At 46.7% G+C, this 18,036-nt stretch overlaps 1 protein-coding gene across 3 annotated transcripts; it reads left to right on the top strand.

Moving 5' to 3' along the window:
- The first annotated feature begins 2,823 nt into the window (after window positions 1-2,823).
- Window positions 2,824-17,722, top strand: PSMD3 (proteasome 26S subunit, non-ATPase 3). Of its 3 annotated transcripts, none has more exons than XM_019416040.2 (12): window positions 2,824-3,211; window positions 5,425-5,615; window positions 7,150-7,287; window positions 9,314-9,450; window positions 10,186-10,376; window positions 10,516-10,619; window positions 14,780-14,894; window positions 14,998-15,117; window positions 15,262-15,365; window positions 15,633-15,788; window positions 17,008-17,058; window positions 17,238-17,722. In XM_019416040.2, exons 1-12 carry the CDS (start codon window positions 2,998-3,000, stop codon window positions 17,370-17,372), a joined length of 1,656 nt encoding a protein of 551 aa, XP_019271585.2. In that variant the 5' UTR covers window positions 2,824-2,997; the 3' UTR covers window positions 17,373-17,722. The 3 variants fall into 3 exon arrangements, with proteins under 3 accessions (XP_019271585.2, XP_019271584.2, XP_019271587.1); XM_019416039.2 differs by having other exon boundaries at window positions 17,235-17,722; XM_019416042.2 differs by having other exon boundaries at window positions 2,825-3,211; window positions 17,267-17,722.
- The last annotated feature ends 314 nt before the right edge of the window (window positions 17,723-18,036 follow it).

Raw genomic sequence — 18,036 nt, 5'->3', positions numbered from 1 at the left:
GAGTCTTCAAAAAAAAAAAAAAAAAAAAAAAAAAGTACCCAAGAATAAGACTGACCCATAACTTTTAAAAAGAAATTGTGATATTATCTTATTTCACCTTTCTCTCTTCTGCCCTCAATTCAGGGTGGTTGTGGGAGGAAGTAATGTGGGCTTACAATATGGACCTGCAAATATAGATACTGCAATCTTATATAACTACTGGGTTCATACCATCCTCCTCTGCCTGAAGCTGGGTTTTAACATCTCTCACCAATTTCTTTTAAAGTAGTTTTATAGGTGGAATAATTTCTCCAAGGTTTTTGGCCCCAGGAGTCAGACTCTCCCCTCCTTAGCCACCCCCCTCCCCCGACCGGTTCCCTCACTCAACAAGAATTCATGATCAACTGCCAAAAGCTTTGCGTTAAGCCATCCTCCCCCATTCTGGGGCATCTTTCAATGCCTCACTACATTGCTCAAAGACATCCTGAGTAATTATCTGCTGACTTGGTTGTTTTTCTCTTGTGATGTATACTTAATAAAGAGATGATCTAACACCCTAACTATCCAGAAAGGTAACTTCATAAGGATGAACAACAAAGCTTGTCTGTTTTCTCCTTTACCCTTCTCACCCACCTGAGTGACAGATACGGCGTTATGAAGAAGAGGCTCTAATGAGTTTATTCCAGTGATGATTCAAAAGTTCTGTTATCCATCCCACAGCCCAAGGCAGCACAGAGACAGTTAGGGAGGAATTGGTCAAGGCATGCTCCCTAAAATCAGACAACATGTTTTTCCATTTAGTTCAAGGAGCTATTTGCAGCAATAGTATGACAAGGGGGAGACAATATCCTTTCTACATTTGAATATAAAGAATATGATCAAAACATATTCCTCTGCTCTCTATGACCTTACAACAGAGCTAGATTGTTTTGTAGAGTCTGACCTGGTTTAAAACTCAGGACTTCCCACAACTAACTTACAGTTTTTATTACGGGGAGTGGGACATGGGTACGAGGTGGAGAGAGAGGCTTTATGTGAGCATGTGGATGATGGATCTTTTCCTAATGATTCTCCTCAATTCGAGAAACACATGGTAGGAATCTAATATAATTCAGCTAAGCAAGGGAACCAACTGATCTTAGTGGACCACCTACATAATCACAGTCTTAGAAGTCTGGTCAGCAAGATTTTACTAAATGTAACCCCTACATTGAGTTAGGTTATATTGAAAATCATTTAAATAGGCCTAAATTTGGAACAGAGATAGTCTTTTGTTGTTTTTAATATTTCTTACTATAAATTTTCAACAGTAGTAACTGATTATTTGGATAATGTTTTATTAAACTAGCTACTATACACAAGCTATTACACATTTTATTGCAGATTTTTGCTCTGGGGAGTAATTTTTAATTGTATTATTTGCTAGAAAATCAGCATATAAGACATCTTTATATATAAGACATTATCTTTAATGTCTTATATGCTGATTTTCTAGAAAATAACACAATTTGGAAGGGACCAAAACATGGAAAAGAGCGTCACACAAATCGTATCTGAAAGACAGCCTAGTCGATTTTCCTCTAGTTCTGAAATTCTCATTTTGTAGCTGCTTTACTCTTTGCAAATACTCTTCCACCACACAGTTTTCTAGTGCTGCCTAGGAAATCTAATTTCAGTACATTTATCCCAGGTTTCGTGTAAGTTTTTAAAGTTTGGGAAAAAATAGGTACTTATTTACTAATATATCTTTTTCAAACTAGATTTATGTGCAAAGTTAAACATTAACTATTAATATACTTCTGCCACTCTGTAAAAAACAAGCAAACAAACACCTCAGGACTTCCATCAAGAGAAGAGATACAAGTTCCAAGTTAGGGAGGGAGGGTTTTTTTTGTTTTGTTTTTTGTCTTAAGAAGTTGGAATCTGTATCCTCCTCCTGCAGAATCACTGGAGGATTCCTTTGAAAAATAAGTGGACAGGGTTTCTGGTTCAACTTCATCCCCCTGGGGATTCTTAGATTCTCTTTAGGTACACTATTATTCTGCTCCCCGTTTCACTAGTGTCTGGAGGCAAACAGGCACCCCGCAGACTCCCTGAAGCCTCTCCCAATAGGGGTTTCCACCGGCTTTCCTCCCGCCTCACAATACACAGCAGAGCGGAGCTTCTAGCAGACTACATTCTAGGGCTGTTTTTATAACCTCGCGCCCCGAACATGCTGGCCCTGTGCCACACATAGAGTGGTCCCGTATATTTTATACTGGAGTGATTGTACACAAGGGTACTCTCCTCCCCACCCCACCCCTATCCGCCTTTCCAGGCTACAGAGATTCTATGCCTTACTTTCGGCACTAGCTAAAATCTGACAAGAAGTCTGAATCCCATTGAGTTCCTCCTACTCTCCAGTTCGGGGCTCACATATCTCTTTCGTAGCTTCTGCCCACGCGCTGGATGCACTGGACGGCGGTTGAGTACGAGCCTCGAGAATCTCGATCGCTATCCTAAACTGGGGGCAGACTGAGCGAGTGGGGCAAGAAACCGCCGGGCAACTCATGACGCCCATCACGCCCTGCTCTGCGATAGGCCCTACCTACTCCACGTCGGTTCGGGCGCTCTTAAGAGTCCGAGGTAACCCAGATTGGAGCCTGAGGGGACATCTCGTGGACGTGCGTGGAAATGCACTCGAGAGGAACACCAGAAAATCAACACACTGAAGCACTCCAAAGAAAGCGGGCCAAACCCATACAGACTCCTCCCCGTTCCTTCCTCGAAGATCCGCCTCCATCCTGCACCTCGGCTGTTGATTTCTTTCCCTTTTGTGGACTCGGCTTTCGGCCCGCCGGGCCTGGCGTTTCCCAGAAGGCCCAGCGCCGGGAAAGGGTTTGCAGCTGCTCAGTCATCGTGCGGCCCGTCGCGAGCCCGCGCTCGTGTGCAGGCCCGGCTCGGTTCCTGATTTCTGGTGCGAGGATTCACGCGAACCCCCGGTCTCTGTCCCCGGACTAGGCCGCGACCCCGGGCACCATGAAACAGGAGGGCTCGGGGCGCCGCCGCGGCGCGGAAAAGGCAAAGCCGCCGCCGGGCGGAGGGGAGCAAGAACCACCGCCGCCCCCGACTCCCCAGGATGTGGAGATGAAAGAGGAGGCGGCGGCGGGTGGCGCGTCAGCGGGAGAAGCTGACAGCAAAACGGCGGCGGCTGAGCACTCCCAGCGAGAGCTGGACACCGTCACCTTGGAGGGTACGAGAGCCCGGGCCGGGGACGTGCTGTGATCACGGATGACAGCGCTCCTCGGGATCCGCAGCGCAGCTTCCACCATCCCCGGTTCTTTAGGAATATCCCCAGTGCCTACCTCCAGTCCCCTGACACTCCCGACCCCAGTCCCAATAACTGAACCTTCTCTCCAGGTTCCGGACTCCTCCCTTCACACACACCTTCCTCTGCCTGAGTTGCATCTAGAAGTAGGTCTCACTGGGCCTGTAGACTCCCTCTTCTAGGTCTTCTCTGACCTACTCTGTTTACATCCACCGAACTGATTCTAACGCCCCCAGCATATGATTGATCCCACCAGAAACCAGTGTTTGTGTATAAAGGGTGTCAGGGTGACGCAGAATACTGGCCCTTGAATTTTAAGACTACAAAAGTTTTCTTTTGCTAGCTATCTCTAGTAAATTCACCTAAGGGAAGACTTTCTACTCAGTATCTTGCTTTCTTGTTTCTGTAACGAAGGTTCCCCAACAATCCCAATGTACTTCTGCTCCCTTACTCCTGTTTCTAAAGAGTTTAAACATTTTACAGACTTGCAAGTTTTTAGGTGTCATCTTTGAGTTCCTAATATCTTCGACCTAAAATATGAACCAATTCCTCCATTTCTTTTCTCCTAAGTGCTTGTTTCCAGTTTCTTACAGCCCTCTTGCTCCTCCAAATTCACATTTTTCTTAGAGATCCTGTCCACATTTGGAGTGGGTAGACTGAGAGCTTCCCACTGTGACCCTTGTGCTATTTTCCCAACTCTGGATCAAGTGGAACCAGATTGTTCATTGGGTTTTCTCCCTAATGATGGACACATAGTAAATCCTCTGTAATGTTAGCAGTTATCATTACTGTGTCATTGATGGGACCCAGACACCCTATGCTAAGTGTACAAAGGTAACTAAGAAACTACCAATGAAATGTATTCCCTTATTCCTAGACACTTTAGTTGTTTCCAGTTTTGTACTGTTATAAATAATTTTTCAACAGTCATCTTTGTGACCAGGTTTTTAGTCTACCTTTACAATTATTTCTTCAGTATAGATTCTAAATATGCCTGAATTGAAAGGGTAGGCGTTTTTAAGGTTTTGGGTAGGTATTGTCCAGGGAAATTGTACTGATTTATGTTATACCAACAGAAATATCCTGTTCACTGGTAACTCTGTTATGATTTCTTAAATATTACCAATTTGGTAGTTGAAAACATTTCCATTTGCAATTATTCAAAAGCTAGTAAAATGTATTTTCATGTCAGTTAGCTATATTTCTTCTTTTTGTATTGTCTATTTGTGGTTTTTTTAATGTTTTTTTTTTGAGACACACACACACACACACACACACACACACACACACACACAGTGTGAGTGGGGGAGCGGCAGAGAGAGGGAGACACAGAATCCAGAGCAGGCTCCAGGCTCTGAGCTGTCTGCACAGAGCCCGATGCTGGGCTCCAACCCACAAACTGTGAGATCATGACCCAAGCCGAAGTCAGACATTTAACTGACTGAGCCACCCAGGCCTCCCATTTGTGTTCATTTTTACTTGTCCTAGTTATTTATGCAAGTTCTTTGTAAAATAAGAACATGACTCTCTGGTCACATTTGTTGCAAATATTTTTTTTGTTCAGTTATTCGGAAGGATTTTTTAGAGTGGAGTTCATCATGCGTGTGCGTGCACGTGTGTGTGTATGTGTATGACTTCTCCCATTGTGTTTTTTTTTTAAGTTATTTTGAGAAAAAGAGAGGGTGGGGGAGGGGCAGAGAGAGGGAGAGAGAAAATCCCAAGCAGGCTCCGTGTTGTTAGTGCCAAGTCCTATACAGACCATGGGATAATGACAGCCAAAATCAAGAGCCTTCTGAGCCAGGTGCCCCTCTACCATTGTTTACATTTAGAAAGTCTTTTCCTGTATAGAAATATGTTAAATCTCCATGTATTTGTCTTGTTTTTTGTTGTTCTCTTTACCTTCCTCTTTCTGTCACCCTCTACCCTTTCCCCTACCCCAGCTTTAATTTTTGTCTCTTGGTTATGTCTTAAAATCATTATTTGGCATCTGTAAGTATTGCTTAACCCTACTAGGCAAAAGAAGTGGTTGGCTACATCTTGCCCTTTTATAAGAGGTTCCCTAGAACTACTTGCCTGGAGGGTGAGAGGGAATAGGAAGAATTGGAAGTAACATTGTTTTCTTCTGTGGTCCTCCACAGACATTAAAGAGCATGTGAAACAGCTGGAGAAGGCAGTTTCGGGCAAGGAGCCTCGATTTGTGCTGAGAGCCCTGCGGATGCTCCCTTCCACATCACGTCGCCTCAACCACTACGTTCTGTATAAGGCTGTACATGGCTTCTTCACCTCAAATAATGCCACTCGAGACTTCTTGCTACCCTTTCTGGAAGAGGTGAGTGAGTCAGGTGCTTAAAGTATGCAGGCTTGGTCTCAGACCACATCCCCCCACCCCACCCCTTGATGTAATGTTTCCCATCCTGAAGATCTGTCTGATTACCTGCTGTAGCTGAGTAGTGAAGCAAAGCAGCCCATTTTAAGACTCATTTGTCCCCTAACAAGGGAACCATCTTTCTGCCCTATAGTGTCATTCTTCTGAGTCAGGGAAAAAAACTGGGAATCAGGACCCTTTGAACCAAACTCACTTAACGCTGCTCCTCAGCACGAGCACTCTCCTCCAGTTGGGTGGTGTCTCCATTGTCCTAGGAGAAGGTACCACCACCTCTGAATCCTCACTGAGGAGGACGTATAAAACAGTGGTTAAGAGCACAGGTTCTGGGAGCACCTGCGTGGCTCAGTTAAGCGTCTTACTCTTGATCTCAACTCAGGTCATCATCTCACGGTTTGTGAGGTGGAGTCTGCTTAGGATTCTCTCTCTGCCCCTTCCCATCTTGTGTGAGTGTGCTCTCTCTCAAAAAATAAATAAAAAAAACAAAATAAAATGTTAAAAAAAGAATACAGGTTTTGGAGGTGGAGTCAGATTTGAACCCCAGCTATACCATTTGGTACTTGTGGGACTTGAGCAAGTGACCTAACCTCCTTATGCCTCATTTTCATTGTTAAATGTAGTGAACAGATTCGGGGGATGAGGCTGAGTAAAGGAATGTCTTAGAACCTTCCCTGGCACATAGTGAATGCTGATGAAATTTGGTGCAGGCAGTGGTCTCCATGCCACGAAAGACCTCTCCTTTTCCTTTCTGGCTGTAAAATCCCCCTTATGTACAGGTCCTGACCCTTCTCAAATCACGTTGTCCCTTCAGCCACCTTCATCCCTAAAATCCTATACGCTCACAGGCTGTTCCATAGATGTGAAAACTCAAACAATCCCTTGAGGTGGAATGATGAAGAAGAGTGTATTGTCTGGGAACGAGAAAGCACCCTCCCCCCAACCTCACCTGGAATGTTTTTTAACCCTATATCTCTAAATTCACCCAACATGTTTGCTTTTTGAGCTGTTGCATATTATTCCAGTTTTGGTGACTAGATCTGATAATAAGTACTATGTATATGTCACTTCCCCCAAATTTCCTTTGTTCCCACAAAAAAAAATTGTATCTCATTATTCTTGATCTCATCTCTAGAATTATGTTACTTTATTAAACCCTATCTGATCAAATTTGCAGTGGTTCCAGGTGTGGTGGTTTAATCTCTACTTAGACTGTAGGTTTTTTGAGGGGGTCCTTACATCATCCTTTCTGTCCCCATTATATTCTGTAAAGATGTCTGTTACAATTCCGTAACCCTTTTCTTGTTTCTATTGCCAGCCTCCTTGACTTCTTTCAGAAGGTGACTGTGTGCCATCTTTGTTTTTGCATCCCCAATACCTAGAAAAATCTTGCACATAGTAGGCATTCATCGTGGGTGTTTAGTAAATTCTTGGTTGACTGATCTGACTGAGCTTTTCCACAGTAATTCATGTCTTCTCCTAGCCCATGGACACCGAAGCTGATTTACAGTTCCGTCCCCGAACAGGAAAAGCTGCATCAGCACCCCTCCTGCCTGAGGTGGAAGCCTATCTACAGCTCCTCGTGGTCATCTTCCTGATGAACAGCAAACGCTACAAAGAGGTATCCAGGGCCAGTGGGCAAGGTTAACATGTCCCAAGCAGTGCATGGGTTTTGTGGGAGAGATTGTCTCTGGTGAAGAAATGGAGAGAATCACTGGGCTCTTAAACAGCCCCCAGACTCTTACCCCATGTGGGAACACACCTAACTCCACATCCAGGAAGCCCCCTCAGCTCCCATTCAGACACCATGGGAAGGGGCTAGCGGCCACCATTCTGTGCTTGTCTGTGGCATAGTGCCGGTGTCGTGGATTCTGTTAGGATAGAGATTTGGAGATAGAAACCAACGTTCAAATCCCAGCTATACCTTAGGCAAATTAATTTCTCCTGGCCTTATGTCAAATGGGGAAAATAGTGCCCAATTTACAAGATCATTGTTGGCATTAAGTAAAATACTGGCACAATGATCTGCATATAGTAAGCTTTCACAAAGTAGCAGCTCTTTTCATGGGACTGAACAACTCCATGGATACTGCTCTACCACTTCTCCCTCTGACTGGGGCCAACTTCTTTGCCATCACAGCTACTGTCCCAAGAGCATGCTTAAGAAATGACAGGTCCCTCTCAATTTCCTGTTTTGTTTTTTCCTTACCTTGCCTTGAGTTGGTTTTTGTTTGTTTCTAAATATAATTCACCCCTTTATTTTATTTTATTTTTTTTAGTTTTTTAATATTTATTTTTGAGAGAGAGAGTGTGTGTGCAAGTGGGGGAGGGGCAAAGAGAGAGGGAGACACAGAATCTGAAGCAGGCTCAGGCTCTGAGCTGTCAGCACAGAGCCCTATGGGAGGGCTCCAACCCATGAACTGTGAGATCATGACCTGAGCCAAAGTCGGATGCTCAACTGACTAAGCCACCCAGATGCCCCATAATTCATCCCCTTTAAAGTGTACAATTCAGGGGTACCTAGCTGGCTCAGTCAGTAGAGCGTCTGACTCTTGGTCTCCAGGTCATGAGTTCGAGCCCAACATTGGGTACAGAGAGTACTTAAAATAAAATGAAGGGCGCCTGGGTGGCTCAGTCGGTTAATCATCCTCCTTCAGCTTAGGTCATGATGTCACGGCCTTTGGGTTTGAGCCCTGTGTCAGGCTCTGCTCTGACATCTCAGAGCCTGGAGCCTGCTTCAGATTCTGTCTCCTCTCTCTGCCCCTTCCCTGCTAGTTCACCTCTCTTCCTCCCTCTCTCTCTGCCTCTCTCTCTCTCTCTCAAAAATAAATAAACTTTAAAAAAAGAAGGTCTAAAATAAAATCAATTATGGGGCTCCTGGTGGCTCAGTCAGTTAAGCGTCTGACTCTTGATTTCAGCACAGGTCATAATGTCACAGTTTGTGAGTTTGAGCCCTGTGTCAGGCTCTGCACTGACAATACAGAGCCTGCTTGGGATTCTCTTCTCTCTCCCTCTCTGCCTCTCCCTCACTCAGGCTCTTTCTCTCTCAAAATAAATAAACTTTAAAAACAGTTATAAAAAAATAAAGTGTACAGTTCAGTGGGTTTTGGTGTGTTCACAAGGTTGTACAACCATCATCACTGTCTAATTCCAGAATAATTTCATCACCCCCAAAAGAAACACCATTGCTGTTAATAGTCATTCCCCATTCCCCCCAGCCTCCAGCAACTACTCATCTCCATTTTCTGGCTTGTGGATTTTCCTATTCTGACATCTCATATAAATAGAATTATATAATACATGGCCTTTTATGTATGGTTTCTTTGACTTAGCATAACGTATTGTAGGTTTGTCCATGTCGTAGTGTGGATCTGTGATCCAGCCCTTTTTGTGGGTGAATAATATTCCATTGTATGGATATGCTGCATTTAGTTTATCCATATATCCAGTGATGGGCACTTGGAGGGATCATTTCACTTTTTGGTAATAATAATGCTGCTATGAACATTTGCATACAAGCTTTTATGTGAACATGTTTCCAATTCTCCTGGATTTATGCGTAGAAGGGGAGTGCTGGCTCATGTGATTGCTCCATGTCCAAGCTTTTGAGGAACTGCCACTAGATTCTCTTTTGGCTGCCTCCCCAGGCACAGAAGATCTCTGATGACCTAATGCAGAAGATCAGCACTCAGAACCGCCGGGCCCTGGACCTTGTGGCCGCAAAGTGTTACTACTATCATGCCCGGGTCTATGAGTTCCTGGACAAGCTGGATGTGGTGCGCAGGTACGGGTGGCCAAGGTCTGACCCTAAAGTTAAGAACTATCCCCCAGGCTCTTCCCTTTACTCCACATCAAGGGAGTACTGACTGGTAGGTCAAGGGTGGAAGGACAGGCTAGAAAACATTTCACTCCTTTGCTTAGAGCTTGTGGTGGCTCCCCATTTTCCTCAGGGAAGAGTTGAAGTCCTCGTGATAGCACATAAAGCCTGATGTGCTCCGGCCCTTGTTACTGCCTTCTTGACTCCAGCACCCTCTGCTCCCCTGACTCCCCACACTGGCCTCCCTGCTCTTCCTGGGGCATGACAGGCATGCTCTTCTCTCTACCGAGAATGCTCTTCTCCCTGCTTCCTTCAAGCCTTTGTTTAATTGTTCCTTTCTCAGCAAGTCCTACCCTGATCAAGCTATTTAAAATTGCAACCCCATCCTCCTCACCTCCTGTGTTCCCTATTACACTTACCCTCATTTCTCCATAGCCCTGATCTCCTCCTATCATGCTAAGTAATACACTTACTTATCATGATCATTGTCTGTCACCCCCACGAGAATGCAGAGTTGTGTCCTTTTGGTGCACCTAGAATAGTGCTTCACACCGCAGGCACTCAATAGTTGAGTATTCAGTGAATAACCAGAAAAGCAGTCTGTGTCACTTTTTTTGGAATTGAGAGAGAATGGAGAGCTCAAAGCAATTCAAAGAGTTCTTATTTGAGCCCTTTGATATCTCTTTTCTTCCCTTCTTGAAGCTTCTTGCATGCTCGGCTCCGGACAGCCACCCTTCGGCATGATGCGGATGGGCAGGCCACCCTGCTGAACCTCCTGCTGCGGAACTACCTACACTACAGCTTGTACGACCAGGCTGAGAAGCTGGTGTCCAAGTCCGTGTTCCCCGAGCAGGCCAACAACAATGAGTGGGCCAGGTACCTCTACTACACAGGTGAGCGATGGGCCCGACCCTTGAGTCAGATCAGAAGGTGTCTCAGCTCACTTGGTGCATGAGACACCCATTTGACACTGGTTTGCAAGGGGCTTTGGATGATGCCATTCTCTTGACCCACTCCCTTCTCTACCCCCAGGGCGAATCAAAGCTATTCAGTTGGAGTACTCAGAGGCCCGGAGAACAATGACCAATGCCCTTCGTAAGGCCCCTCAGCACACAGCTGTCGGCTTCAAACAGACGGTGAGCAGCAGTTCTCATCCCTACACTACTTATTCATCTGATAAGGCTTTAGTTCTCTTTCCCTACACAGGCCAGGGAAGGTGTCTCTAACCTTCATTATCCAAAAGGTGTATCATTGTGCATAGTGCATTTGTGCGTAATAACATTGGTCAAAGCACATTAAGCAGATACTAGCTGCACCTCTGGTGGTTATGTTCAGAGAGAGTATTCTCCTTGGTAGATAGGTTTAGAATATTCCCATTGCCCCAGCGCTCTTTACAGTCATTCCAGGCACGGGCCCGGATTATGTTGAGAATCCCCAGGCTCTTCTCTGGTTTCTCACATGCCCATTTGGGAGCAGTGTTCTCTGTAGCCAGGGAATCCAGAAAATCTCCATAAGGCTGACTGGTTCGGGTGGAAAAACCTTGGCCACCTAATAGCTGTCAGTCACCCAGGTTTTTTTTTTTTTGAGTGGTGACCTTGGTATTAGGCACTGTGAGATAGGTAAAGAACATTGACCTAGAAAGGCTTGAGAACCTTTGTAAAGTCACAGAGCCTGGTAGCCAGAATTTGGACCCAGGTTTCTCGACTACAAACCTCTGTTCCCACGTCAGTGTGACCTCTACCTCCTAGTGCGCTTGAAAGAGGAGAGGATGAAAATGTACAATGATTAAGTCAGTGTAGTTGAGATTTGGTCTGTTTCTGTTCAGAAGTTCAAAGAAAGACAGGTTTGATTTTGGTCAAATAATTAAAGACATCTTTAAAAAGTTAAATTTAATCTGGTGCTTGCAAATTGGTAGAATTTTCCAGAAGGGAATGGCTTTTCAGACATACACAGTACATATGCAGAATGTTGATTACTTACAACATAGGACATACACTAAAGTTTCTGAAAACACAGGTAATTAGCATATAAATTGTTGTGTCCTGGAGAGAGACATTGTGGGGTAAAGTAGGATTCTCAAACCAGACTTTACTCTGGTAAAGATGGATAAGGTTTCAGAGTTTTCTGTGGTGGAGCCAGGCAGCAGGAAGGAGCAGAAAGGGCTAGAGTGAGAGATCTTTGGCCAGGAAAGAGATGGAGTGGTTGCTTGAGAGAGGAAGAAGCAGAGTTAGGGAAACTTCCACCCAGAGGGACTTAAGCAAACAGGTGATGGGCCGAGGCCTTGGAGGAGCTAGGAAGGGATGGAAAAAGAGAAGCTAGCTTGAAGTAAAGCAGGGAGAAGGAAAATGTGTAAAAAGAGGCCTCAGGTTTAAAGTGGGGTCTACAACACTTTGAAAGCTTATTCACCCATATTGAAACTCGCATTCTCTCCTTGGGTGAGCTTCCTTGCTTGCATGGCTCAACACAGACCTCCATGATGCTTCACCAGAATCCATTTCTAACTATCTTAGTCTGTTCGAGCCGTCACACCAAGCTACCACAGACTGGGTGGCTTAAGCAACAGAGATCTATTTCCTCATAGTTCTGAAAGCCAGAAGTCTAACATCAGTGTGTCCGCATGGTTAGTTTCTCCTGAGGACCTCTCTTCCTTATAGATGGCCGTCATCTTCTAATCTCTTCAAATGGTCTTCCTTCTCTGCCTGACTGTATCCTAATCTCTTGTAAGGATACCAGTCATATTGGATTAGGACCCACTCATATGACCTCATGCCCCTTAATTATCTCTTTAAAAGCTCTGTCTCCAAATACAGGCATACCTTGTTTTATTGTACTTCGCACATACACGCTTTTTTATAAATTGCAGGTTAGTGGCAACCCTGCAATGAGCAAGTGTCTCGGCGCCATTTTTCCAACAGCATTTGCTCACTTCATGTCTCTGTGTCACATTTTGGTCTTCCTCACAATACTTCAAAGTTTGTTTGTTTGTTTGTTTGTTTGTTTGTTTTAAGTTTATTTTAAGAGAGAGCGTGTGCATGAGCTGGGGAGGGGCAGAAAGAGAATCCCAAGCAGGCTCCTTGCTGTCAGTGCAGAGCTCCATGTAGGGCTTGATCTCACAAACCGTGAGTCAGACACTTAACTGACTGAGCAACCCAAGCACCCCTCAAACTTTTCATTATGATATCAGTTATGCTGATCCGGGATCAGTGGTTACCACTTGTTGGAAGACCAGATGATAGCGTTTTTTAACAAAATATCTTCAGATTAAGGTACATATAGTGTTTTTTGTTTTTTAATATAATGTTATTGCATACTTAATAGATTATGGTACAGTGTAAACAACTTTGTGTGCACTGGGAAACCAAAAAGTCCTTTGATTCGCCTTATTGTGATATTCACTTTGTTGTGGTGATCTGGAACCGAACCTGTGATATCACTGAGGGGTGCCTGTGTAGTCACATTCTGAGGTCCTAAGGGGTTAAAGACTTCAACATATGAGTTTGGGGGTTCAGACTTCAGCTTGATACTAATTCTGACCCCTCTTATGAACACCAGATCTACAAATCCAGCTTCCCACCACACATCTCTGTATAGATACTCCTCACACAAAGCTTGTCCAAAGCAAACCCCTCTGAGTACCCCTTACCAGTCCTTCCTTCTGCTCTCCCAATCAAGATAGGAGCTTCAGGATCATCCCGGACTCACCACCACCACCACCACCCCTCCTTCCACGTCACTAAGTTATCTGTTGATTTGTCCCCATGTCTTTTGTATTTGTCTCCTCTCTGGTATCACTGGTGCCCTTGTTCAGGCCACTAGCATTTCTGGTCATCATCCTCCCCTTTACCAACCCAGCTTCCACACAACTGCCTAACTAAAAAGAGCTCCAGGCCTGTGCCTGCCTTGCCCAGGAAGCTTGCATTGCTCTGCCTTACCTGCACAATAGAGCATTACAGTCTTGTGAGGTAGGCAGGCTGGGCATTACGGTCCGGTGCCACTGCCACCTATTTTAGGGACTAGGATACCAAGGACTTCGTTACTCAGCATTTCCTAACTAGTGAGTATATACTAGCATACTGTCTCCAAATCTGAGCTCAGCCTGGTTTTCAAAACAGCACGTCCTTAGACTGGCCCATCATCTTTCATCGCCTTCCAGACTTTCTTGGGGCGTGTCCTCACACTTATCCACCTCTTTTCTAATCTGTTTCCTTGACTGAAACAACCTCCTTCCTTTTTCTGCTTCATCAGAATCCTATGGCATATATTAACTTTAGCCTTTTTCCTGCATTTCCCCTCACTCATGGATTACTCCAGGGAACTGGGCAACATCATGGGTATTATATGGGTGGGTGTGGGCATGATCACCCACCACCCATTTTTTTTTTTTAATGTTTGTTTTTGAGAGAGAGAGAGAGAGAGAGTGCAAGCAGGAGAGGGGCAAAGAGAGAGGAGACATAGAATCCGAAGCAGGCTCCAGGCTCTGTGCTATCAGCACAGAGCCTGATGGTGGGGCTCGAACTCACGAGCCGCAAGATCATGACCTGAGCCAAAGCCGGACACTTAACCAACTGAGCCACCCAGGTGCCCCCAGCCCACTACCCATTTTAACCCCTTACTTCTCTTGTGACTCTTGATATCACACGATCTAGCTGTCTGTGTTCCTGTTCGTCCCACTTGGTAGGAAGCTCCTTAATTGCTAGGCGTCACCCCTCTTACAGTTTTCCTCCCATGGTACTGAATCCATGGTAGGCGCACAGAGGTACTCACAGTTTTATGGAGAAGGAAGGGCCAAATTTTCCAGCCAGCCTTCTGCATCCATACTCGGGTCATTCACTGAGTTTCTGCCAGTCTCCTTCCTGAGCTTCTGCCTCTACCCAGATAACTTGTGCTACACATTCACCTCCTCTCCTCCAGGAACAATCCACCTCTCTAACCAGCATCTTTGGCTGACCCACACTCCATTCCCTAGGCCACTAAGCCCTGTTTTCTCACTATTTGGGAGCCACAGGACATACCCATCTGGCCTGTACTTCCAGATTGTTGCCATGGCAGAGCAGTGTGTATGGATTAGCCAGATTAACTGGAATTTAGGGCTCAGTGTGGGCAAAAATGCAGATATTCCCAGTACCTGGCTCTGGAGGCAGATCTTCAATTCCACGCCCAGCTCTGCATGGGCCTAATCGCAGTGCCATTTTCCCTGTTTCCCAATGCGTCTGACTGCACTGAAGCCCCATTTCTCTCCCTTCTCCCTCCTGCTGGCGCTCCCTGCCCACTGTGTTCCTGTGTCACACACTGCCAGGTGCACAAGCTTCTGATTGTGGTGGAGCTGCTGCTTGGGGAGATCCCAGACCGGCTACAGTTCCGTCAGCCATCTCTCAAGCGCTCGCTCATGCCCTACTTCCTTCTTACTCAAGGTAAGGGTGGTCCCGCTCCCAGAGCTTGCCAGACCCCTAGCGCTGTAGCCTTTTCAGTGGGTTTGCCTGTTTGCATCATCTGATCCACTCCTCCCCGCTCCAGCTGTCAGGACCGGAAACCTTGCCAAGTTCAACCAGGTCCTAGACCAGTTTGGAGAGAAGTTTCAAGCAGATGGGACCTATACCCTAATCATCCGACTACGGCACAACGTCATTAAGACAGGTGCGGATCTGAGTCTGAGAGGCTGCTGGAAGAGCAGGACCCAGATCAGCTTCTGCAAGGGATGGCGGCAACCCTGTGGGTGTCCATGGGTGGGCAGAGGGTCTGTGGCCACCCTGCCCACCCCAGTGCTCCTTCCTCTCCCAGGTGTGCGCATGATCAGCCTTTCCTATTCCCGAATCTCCCTGGCCGACATCGCCCAGAAGCTGCAGCTGGATAGCCCAGAGGATGCAGAGTTCATTGTTGCCAAGGTGAGGCCAGTTCCGGGACTGCAGTTGCTACCCTCCTGCCATATTTCAAGGGGTGGGAATGGGACACTGGCCAAGGAAGGGAATGGGTTCAGTAGTGGCATGGTCTTTTCAGGGAGTGCTGGCCTTACAATGAGGCCAGGAGGTTGCCAGAGAGTGTGTGTACGTGAGTGAGTGTACAAGTGTGAGGAGGAGAGGGACAGGACAGGATGTTCTCAGATTTAGAAGATGGGCTTTCTGGTGACTTTTCCTTTATTTGGGGGCCGGCAGGCCATCCGGGATGGTGTCATTGAGGCCAGCATCAACCACGAGAAGGGCTACGTCCAGTCCAAGGAGATGATTGATATCTACTCCACCCGTGAGCCCCAGCTGGCCTTCCACCAGCGCATCTCCTTCTGTCTAGATATCCACAACATGTCCGTCAAGGTGAGAAGCCGGGGCTGTAGAGGGGGGTTAGCAGCACCTGCGAATTCCTCAGAGGAGGTTGGCCTAGATCCCGGACCATCTCTGTAAAGTCCCTGAATGGCAGGGCAGGGGGTCCCAGAGTGAATGAAGGACTTGGCATGTGGGCCTATACGACCTTCGCCTGCTTCTAAGGGTCTGGTTGCCCGGGAGGGAACCAGATGGATTCACAGTACAGGGTTCCAGATTTGCTTCCAAATCTGAGTCCTTCACCTTGTCTGAACCTCTGTTTCTCCATCTATGAAACCGATGGGGAGATTACCTGCCCTGTCTGTTTTGCAGGGTTGAGGACATTAAATGAAATCACTGTCTTAAGACACTTAGTGAAGTCTGAATTGTGGAAAAGGTAGGGTGGGTATCTAGTTCCTCAAAAGGTCGTTAAGCTCTTATCCTGTGGCAGGCACTGAGTTAGGTGCTGGTACTGTTCGCCAAATTTTTTTTTTTTTTTTTTTAAGTTTATTTTGAGAGAGAGAGCACACATGAGCAGGGAGGGGAGGGACAAAGAGAGAGGGAGAGAATCCCAAGCAGGCTCTGTGCTGTCAGTGCAGAGCCCAACCCAGGGCTCCCCAAAATCATGACGTGAGCCGGAATCAAGAGTCAGATGCTTAACCGACTGAGCCACCCAGGTGCCCTCTGTTTGCCAAATTTCCTGGCCTCTTCTTGCCCCAAGAAACTAGGGATGTTGTTACCTTGCTTAAAATCAGGTAAATGTTGTTCTCGGGGAGACATGAAAGGCCCTCTGTGACCTGGTTCCCCTTGTCTCTAGGCTCACTTCCCAGGTGCTCTTTTCTTCTCTACCCACTTTTCCTTCCTCTCCTCCCTCCCCACCCCCACCTCCCGGCTGGCCCCACTGAACTCAGGCCAGGCCTTTTCACACATTGAAACCTCTGCTTGGAATGCCTTTCCTCCATTCCCACAAGCAGTCAGTTCCTTTCCTCTGTTTTCCTCCTCACTGCCAGTCCCCCTCCCTGGCCAGTGAGAATGTCTTGATTCTCATTTCCAGTGTTTGCCACATGGTATAGTAGTAATTACCTTCCATGTCTAGCTCCTCACTAGACTAAACTAAAGAATGAATAGCCTAATTCATGTTGTGGTGCCCAGTACACAGAAGGAGCACAATAAACACATGTTCAGTGCATGCCTTGTCTTTATCTTGCTCCTGTCTCTACTGTGCTTCATTCAGGCCATGAGGTTTCCTCCCAAATCGTACAACAAGGACTTGGAGTCTGCAGAGGTAAGGTGCTTTCTGCTTTGGATAAGACTGAAAGCTCAAACTTCCCTACAGAGAGGGAAGAGTGGGGGGCAGTTTCTGGAAGGGCTGGGAGTAGTTCTGAAGCTCTGGCAGTCCCTGACCTTGGGGTGGGTTGGGCTCGGTGAAGCACTGTGTGAGAGAGCCTCACTGGTCCCCAGCAGCCCAGCCCTCACCCCACCTCTTGCCCCAGGAACGGCGCGAGCGAGAGCAGCAGGACTTGGAGTTTGCCAAGGAAATGGCCGAAGATGATGATGACAGCTTCCCTTGAGCTGGGGGGCTGGGGAGGAGTGGGGTGAGTCGGGAATGGCTCTTTATCTTTTCCCCTTGGGGCCCCCTGCCCAGGGAACTGGCCCCTTTACCATACATGTCTCACAGACAGCATATGTGCAGGGGGTGAGGGGTGCAGGGAGCCAGTCACCCCCACCTCACCCCAGGACCCCTCCCCAGCCAGTGACATATCACATGGTGGGCAGGAGGGTGGGCAGGCAGCCTCCCCAGGGCAGGGTCCTGGCTAGTGGTGTGGGCAGCAAGATGGGAGGGAATCTGTGCTCTCCCGGAAGTCTGGGACTGGAATCGGGACATGTGTTGGGTTGTATGTTTTTTGAAGCCTCAATTATGATTTTTAAACAATAAAAAGTTCTCCAAAGCTCTTTGTGCATCATTTAATAACTAGACTGCACTCTTCATACCTACAGTATTGACAGACCCAGATTTTTCCTTCCTGGTCTTGGGAGGGCCAGCCCCAGTGTAATCTGGGGACCTGATGTGACTGTGGATGAGAATGAGGCCAAGGGCAGGGTAAAGAGCTGCTGATCTGGCATCAGGAGGGCCTCTCTCCCATCTACCTGGCTGGCCAGTATTGGGCAAGTCACTAAACCTCTCCATCTCCTTTCCCACATCTGTCCAATAAAGGATTAGATTCCATGACCTGGCTCTGAAGTTAAAAATCTAGACCTCTAG

The sequence above is a fragment of the Panthera pardus genome, unplaced genomic scaffold (assembly GCF_024362965.1).
Source record: "Panthera pardus isolate Hobbes unplaced genomic scaffold, ASM2436296v1 HiC_scaffold_3, whole genome shotgun sequence".
NCBI lineage: Eukaryota > Metazoa > Chordata > Mammalia > Carnivora > Felidae > Panthera > Panthera pardus.
This window is presented reverse-complemented; position numbering and strand designations above follow the sequence as displayed.